Here is an 8,153-nt window from a genome sequence, read left to right on the forward strand (position 1 = left end):
TCCTGCATATTCACTGAATAATGAAACTGATATTATGGCTGAAATATTCCATTCTGGTCCAGTGCAAGCCACAATGCGTATTTATAGAGACTTTTTCGCTTATTCTGGTGGAATATATCGACATACAGGTGCTAGTCGCGGTAGCGAAACAGGGTTCCACTCAGTCAAATTAGTAGGTTGGGGTGAGGAACATAATGGTATTAAATACTGGGTAAGTTAGTCTAAAAATCCGAATACAGATAAACTAAACTCTAAACTCTGTTATTTATTTTTTGGGTTGATGTTTAGATTGCAGCCAATTCATGGGGACCATGGTGGGGTGAACATGGATATTTCCGCATATTACGAGGCGAAAATGAATGCGGCATTGAAGAATATGTTTTGGCAGCATGGCCCAATGTTTATAATTATTATAAATCTAAGTTACCTTAATCTAAGAGTTTTACCAAACCGATAGCTCTAATTGTAGCAACTTCTATTGATATTAAGCCCTTATAAAAGGAAAATGCAAAATCTGATACTAACGCAATTTTGTGTTTTAGCTTGCTAAGTCTACTTCTAACTAATCGCAACTTTAAATCTCGTATTATTTTTTATTACTGCCTTAAATTTGTTTGTACTGCCAAAACACTGCGGAAACTTTCAAAATTAATATCTATTTATATGTCTATATAGGATTATTTTATACAATATAATTCAGAATTCATGATATGTATTTAAATATGCTGAGATGAAAAAATAAAAAAAATCGATAACTAAATGAAAAGAACACTTTGTCATAGTTTTTATTTCGATTTCATTTGCAAATCATTTCCACAGGGCAGACAGATGACACAATATTAGAAAGAAATTTTGTTGGATTCATTTAAATATAACGCATATAAGATGTATCAGGAATACATAAGATATTGAGAGACTTGCTTAAAACCCCCACAAATAATCATGGTACTGAATAATCGCCTGAAGTAATGCTGAAGCTTCAACGTTGACATATAATCCAACCGTTGTTTATAAGTTTTAGCGAATTTGTTAACAAATTTGATAAAAGTGGAAATACTTATATACATAATGCATTTCAACTTTATGGAGTTCGATAGAAATGCATTTTTTAGAAATTTTGAATAATATCTACAACAAATGGTCTTTTATAAAGAAATTGGATTTTGTAAAATGCAAATGCAAGTTCCGAAAAAGAAAAACTAAACGGGACTATATGTAGCCAGTATATAAGGTTTATGGATATGATGAAATGAGTCGAATTGAAGACCTTTGTTGAGTACTTTATTTGTCACATCCTTCACGAAATGGTGAGTCCTAAACTCCCCATTACGGAGAAGTAAGTCATTTTAATATTTCGAAATTCTCGTATATACTTGAGATAAATTCCTTTCTAAATGTAGAGAAAACGCGTGATACATACCTTGAACTTTTACCTTATAAAAGTATATATAGATATATAAATTTATCTACTAGCAAGAAGTTTAATTATAAATACATTATAGAATATAACCAACCGAAGAAGTAAATATTAATTTTTATAGGTTATATATTATTTTATGATATATAAACTTTGTCTATCATAATATAGATATCACTCATATAACACGGTGCTTGCATAACAAAGATTCAATAAGAGAATAGTATTATAGTATTTTCCAATTTGGAAAAAAAATCAGATCAGCTGCTGTTTTTGATGATAATGATAACGAAAATCAACTTTTTAAAAGAATTATAATTATTTTTTGAATTAGAATTGCATTTTTTGTTGAATATTTTTGCTTGTATTTTAACAAAATATATAATTTGGTTTTTTGAATGAAAAGTCTCTTTTTATTTTCAGACCAATTATTTTTTCAGTTGAATGAAAAATACATATATACTCTATATAAATATATATAACATATATACTCTATTTAAAAAGCTCTACCGATTGAAAAAATTTATATATTAAGACTTTTTTTCGATATAAAATAGTACAAAATGTATTGATCTACCTTAAGGAAATTCAAACATTGCTCGATGAATTGATGATACAATAATCGGGACAGTGATAAAATGACAAACGTCTGAACGGTAAGGTTTCTGGATAAAGTTGATAAAATTGAGCTACCGAAGTAGCTGATTGCCAAAATAACAAGAATTTAGCATAAAAATTGGAAAAAAGAAAAGTTTTTTATATAACTTTTATTTCCATCGATATTTGTTTTTTTTTTTTTTTTTTTTTTTTGTAATATTTCAATAAGAATAAGATGATGTTTTACCAAATACGCAAAAAATTCTAGGACCTGATGTCTCGATAATTCGTTGATTCGTTATTTCGGCAACTCGGTAACGATGTAGTTTCACAAAAACAATAACACACTAAATTTTATCACTTTATCGATGTACCGAGCACGTCTATTGCTGTAAAGTTTTGTGTGACACGTTTCAATGTAAAACAAAATAAGTTTCCATACAATACTGTAGACAATGCCTCATATTACATTCTATCTAAACTTTAATTATATTTAATTATATATACATTATATTATAGTTAAAATGATCAAATAAAAAATTTTGTAAAACACGATACCGATTTAACACGGTACGTGTTTATGTTTATTTGGATCATGTATATTCCTGCATGGGTAACTTTCATTTAAATTGCAATATCAACCAATAAAAATGAATTTAATTTAATTAAGACTTAATAATGCAAATTAGAGGCGCCTGGGGAGACATGCTGCGTCAGGCCGAAACTCGGTAACGGGTTGTTATGGCCACATAAGTAAGTAAGTAAGTAATGCAAATTAGAATTTAAATAATTTGATAATTGTTAAAAAAAAAAAGTCAGCCATTATCTTATTATTGCAAATGTTGGTTGACCGGAAAATCAAACCACTCGCCAAGCTATTGAAAACCTTATGTAGATACGAAGAAATTTCGATCATTTCATTCTAATACGATCTTCGTATTTCTACGGTCTAGCCAATTATTTAAAATTTAAATTTAAGAAAGTAAAGAGCGGAGACTTTAAATAACCTAAAAGTATTGCATACCTTTGCGCGCGGAGTCTGGTTCGGCATACTTTTGTGAGTTAATATACAGTGGATCTTACATATAAAAATGCATTACTGTATGAGCATTTCACACAAGCTGCAATTGTTAGTGGTAAGATAACGAGAGAAAAACACATTCTTATTAAATGAAATACCGTAAAAAACCTTAACAATATAAATATCGAGATTAACGAGAACGAGTTCAAGTTGATCTACATTTTTAATCTCCACCGTTTACATTATACATTGGAGATTAATTTTGACATTCCTCTTGTTATGTTTTGTTTTGTGTGTTTGATAAATTTTTGTAAATAAATCATTTAATTAAAATAGTTTTGTAACAATAATTTAACAAATTTTATTTATAATTATGTACAAAACTATTATTAAACAAATTTAATAAAATCTTCAGTCTCTTCGACATTTTCAAATTTTCAATATTGTTTTAAATAGATTTTGACATTTCTTTTCCATTTCTTCTAAGATCGTAAAAAAACTATGTTTTGCAATTAGAATGTAAATAATCTTTATAATTTGTTGAATCCCACCAAAGTGAAGCACCTCTGATAAAAATAGTTCAAATTATAATAAAAATTTAAAGCGTTCTTTTGTTGTTTTGCAAAAATAACCTCTAAAAATATATATACAATTACAATTTAAATTTGAAAAAATTATTTATTTTGATGTTTCATTTTTGTTAATAGTTATGTGAATGTAAAAACCAAATCTTTCTATACTAACTTATATGGACAGACAAATAATTTAACAAATTTCAGAAGTAACGCTAAATTGGATACTGTTACGTTATATTGCATGACCTAAAATATGGTATATACTATATGGAGGCCATTCTTTTCAAAATCGGACACCCTCAAACCTAATTAGACACTGTGAATCATAAAGATTTAGTTTTTTTGAATTTAAAAATAATTTACTAAATATTGTCAAAATAATTTAACAACTTTACTTATTTAGTTGCGGAAAACTACTAAACAATCAAAGTAATTTAATAATCTATTCAGGCATGCCGAACGTCATATCTTGGCAATTGCACTCCGAAAGGATCATAACCGTACGATTACGAGCTAAAAAATTTAACATATCACTCATCCAATGCTATGCTCCAACAGAAGAGAGTGAGCCTGTGGATAAGGATAATTTTTATAGTATGCTAGATGGTGTTCTCTCGAGCATACCAAAAAATGACATTGTAGTCTTGCTGAGACTTCAACGCACAAAATTTTTATTCCAAAGCGCTGGAAGAGACTATATAAATGATTTCCATTCTTTTAAAACCGTCGCTTATTGTATTATAATTAAAAAAATTAATATTTATAAAAAGAACATTTTTTTTTAGTTTTAATTCCATTTATTTTAAATACAGAAAATACATTTTGTTTAGTAATATTCTCATTATAACAAACATTTAGATACATTTAATATATGGAACTTCTTTCCTTCTATAATACCTTACATCTTACAAAAACGTACATTTCCGAACTGCGAGTTTTAGTGAGAATTGACTTTAAAGGATTGGTGATGTCCCTAGTTAGGGTTTATATGCAAGTAAAAGGTGTATATTAATATATTCAACAGATCATAATAATTGGAACAGAGCATTTACAAATTATTTCAACTACTCCCATTTTTTATTGAATAATATTTTCTTAAAATGAGAAATTAAAAAAAAATTTAGTATTCAATGAATTCGTTTCAAATGATTTTATTGGACCGGGAAAAAGTTATATTGTGGAAGTAGTAGATATAAAATATATACCTGACCACACTGTTATTTTAAATTCATATTCATACTAATTCCTTATATGGTTCATATTGTTCGCATGCTACACTTTAAAACAAATCCGCGATTTCGTCTTGGGTAAATACGATTTTAGTTACAAATATAACTGATTTTTAAAAACAAATTCTATTATGTTTAATTCTTTAGTGTCCATTAAAATCAATCGGACAGGACTATTTCAATGGCAAAATTTAAGGAACTTCATTTAATATCGCTTCAAGCAAATTTGAGCAAAGTGTGTCAAAGATAAAATTCTTATATCATGAAAGTTTTATTAAATCGTCTGACAAGTATTTGAACAGGTTGAAATTGAACACCCCCTCTAATACATTCAAAATTAATTCCATTTTACTATAAAGTAGATTCATATTAACTAAATTCAGTTATATGAAACAGATTTTTATATATAGTATATATGTTTATATGTATATATATATGTGCTTTGAAGAAAATAAACGTCGTAAAAATATGGCAAGACAGAACTATAACAAAATCTAGAAAGCTTCGTCTTGTAAACGCCTTGGTATTTCTTATAGCTATCAATGCAACTGAGGCATGAACCATAAAAAATTGAACAGACAGAGGATTGAGGCCTTCGAACTGTGGGTCCATAGAAGAGTGTTTCTGTACTGGAAAAATAAAATATAAAGACCAGACTTATGGAAATGATTATCAACTCATATTTAATCTACTTTGATCACGTAGCGGAAGCAGACGACGAGGACGATCGTCAACCCAACCTACACGTTGGGTTGATCAATTAAAGTTACAACCGTTTCTTGGAAAAACCATGAGTAAAACGATATACATTGCTTCAAGATCAAACAATAACATGGAGCTACAAAACAAAAAATGTACATTTTTAATACGTTATCGCGCTCTGTTAAGAGCAAAGAATTGAGAAGGTAGAATGAATAAAAACTAAGTGGAAAATTCAAAAGAAAGATACTTGATACAAAGTCTTATATGTAAAAAAAGAAAGTCCTAACGACCAATTAAGAAATATGAAATGCGACTGACATACACATTATTCAGAGAAAATACGGAAAGTAATCGATTTTATGCAGTGATGCGATCTTATGGAATAACTCTAGAAATGTGAGTCAATTTTAGGAATTCCTTTATTTATTTTCAATTTCAATCAATTCTTCAATAATTTAAAGACATTTTTTTTTAATTACAGCTTTGCTGAGGAGGGAATATAACAATGTTCTGTTGCCTTACCTTTTAAAACATAATTTATAATTAATAATTTAATTATTTTTTCAATAATTTTGGTATCATTTAACTGCTGTCCTTCAATATACGATAGTTATAGGTTTTATACATAGTAAGTTGTTGTATTATATAAATTAGAATTAATTATATTTTCAAACAAAAGTTGGAATCAAAATTTAAAACCCTTTAATTCGATAAGGTACAGATAATGACCCATATAAAACAGTCTCTGTTAATATTACCGTTTCATATATAATTTTTGCTAAAATATGTAACTTAAATATTCTTTTTTCTTTACACTGAACTAACTGGTTGACTGAATTTTTTACTAGTAATTGATGTGATTTACTTTGTGTTTTTTCTTTGAAAGCAATGGAATATAGTTTAATGATTTGATCATTTTCGAAACTACTCAAGTACCCATGAACAACGATATATTTTCCATGCCCTGGACGGCAACTGGTTTCAACGAAACTGCATTATATGTAATTTTGTTGAAGAAATCAACGAATTATAAAAGTAAGTATTCGACGACTATTTTATCTCCAGAAAAAAAGCAATGGAAAATCAAAATCAAGGATTAAGTACCCCATATGTTTTTGTTCCTGTTAATTAACCAAATTATATTTTTTTCAGTAACACCACGGTTAAAAAATATTTGATTAATTTCCTTATTAATTTTTATTTACCCAGAGTTAAAATTTGAGGAAGTACTGATATACTGATATGGCAGACAAAATTTCTTTTTCTATGCATGGTCATAAACATATATACCATATATATAAACTAGTAATAAATTAATAGAAGATATATTAACATGAAATGTAGTTTCGAAACTGTAAAAATTATTAAAATATAGGGTGTTAATATCGTTTATTTCCAATTACTTACATTTATAGTACATGTCAAAAGTAAAGGGGATCAGTCTACCGGCGAACGTCGACAAGTGACGTTGTGCAAGCCCAGCACATAGTCATTACGTTTATTTCATTTAATTACTAATACACTGTATTTTATACTTAAAAAATATACATACATATATCAAAAGACGTGTTATATTTTTGACATATATATAATGTCAAGATTACAGTGACATATTGACAATGATGTCTTTGTTTACACAAGACGCTTGTTATCTTTTGAGAACAAATGTTAAGAATATAAGTTTCCAACATTCACTTAACCACTTATTAAGTGTCGACTATGGTTGGAGGCCAAATAAAAAGTTTATCTCATAATATAATTTTAAACTTACATTGAAAACCAAATGATAATTGAATCATAACGTAAATTAATTTCATAATCAATCAATAGAAGAATTTTTGATTCTTATTTACAGATAAGCGATTTATAAATATTATTAATAATATTATAAACTATAATATTATTAATTAATATTAAATCAAATTTTTTGTGACTGCCCAGCCTTGTTCGGAGCCAAGAGGAGGTCACTGGGTCGTGACCTACTCTCCCCTTCTGACATTAACAAGAATGTCCAGAATGTCCTCAACGGCCGACATTCTGACTTTCATTTGGAACCCGGAATGCTTTCAGTTCGGTTAGGGTCTGTTGCAGCACAAAAATTAACTATGGTCGCAGTGCTCCACTTCGTTGGGAGCTGATACCCTGTTTATTCCTATTCCTAATATTAAATAGGGTATGTCGCAATCACGATTAGGTGAAAACCAATCGCTGTCTAGAGAATAAACAGCACTACAGTACAGTAAGTAATGTTCCACATATGTGATAGGGCTACAGATTACAAAGAGACTTGAATGAAATATTTTATGAATTCATTCTAAACATGAAAGGTCAAGAGGTAGAACGAAACGACCTGACATAGAATAGTTACCAAGAAACGGAAATAATGATTAGCGAATTATAAGTAATAGCATGGAACAAAGATAGATAACTGGAAATCCTTCAATAATCAATTTTGTAAATAAATTCATCTGTGAAAAGGGATATATAGTAAGAAAATACAGCAGTAGATGTTTTATTTTACTGATCTTTGGAAATATTTTTAGGTTTTTATATTTTGCATATAATTTTTTGTATTGCAAGTGTTAAACTTTAATTCTATGTACTATATATAT

General features: G+C 28.3%; 1 protein-coding gene across 1 annotated transcript; it reads left to right on the forward strand.

Moving 5' to 3' along the window:
* Positions 1-7: 7 nt before the first annotated feature.
* On the forward strand, positions 8-675 carry LOC119682979 (tubulointerstitial nephritis antigen-like). Its single transcript, XM_038096564.1, has 2 exons — positions 8-211; positions 289-675. The coding sequence occupies exons 1-2, from the start codon at positions 35-37 to the stop codon at positions 430-432; spliced, it is 321 nt and encodes a 106-aa protein (XP_037952492.1). The 5' UTR covers positions 8-34; the 3' UTR covers positions 433-675.
* The last annotated feature ends 7,478 nt before the right edge of the window (positions 676-8,153 follow it).

This window comes from Teleopsis dalmanni, chromosome 2 (genome assembly GCF_002237135.1).
Source record: "Teleopsis dalmanni isolate 2A chromosome 2, ASM223713v2, whole genome shotgun sequence".
Taxonomy (NCBI): Eukaryota; Metazoa; Arthropoda; class Insecta; order Diptera; family Diopsidae; genus Teleopsis; species Teleopsis dalmanni.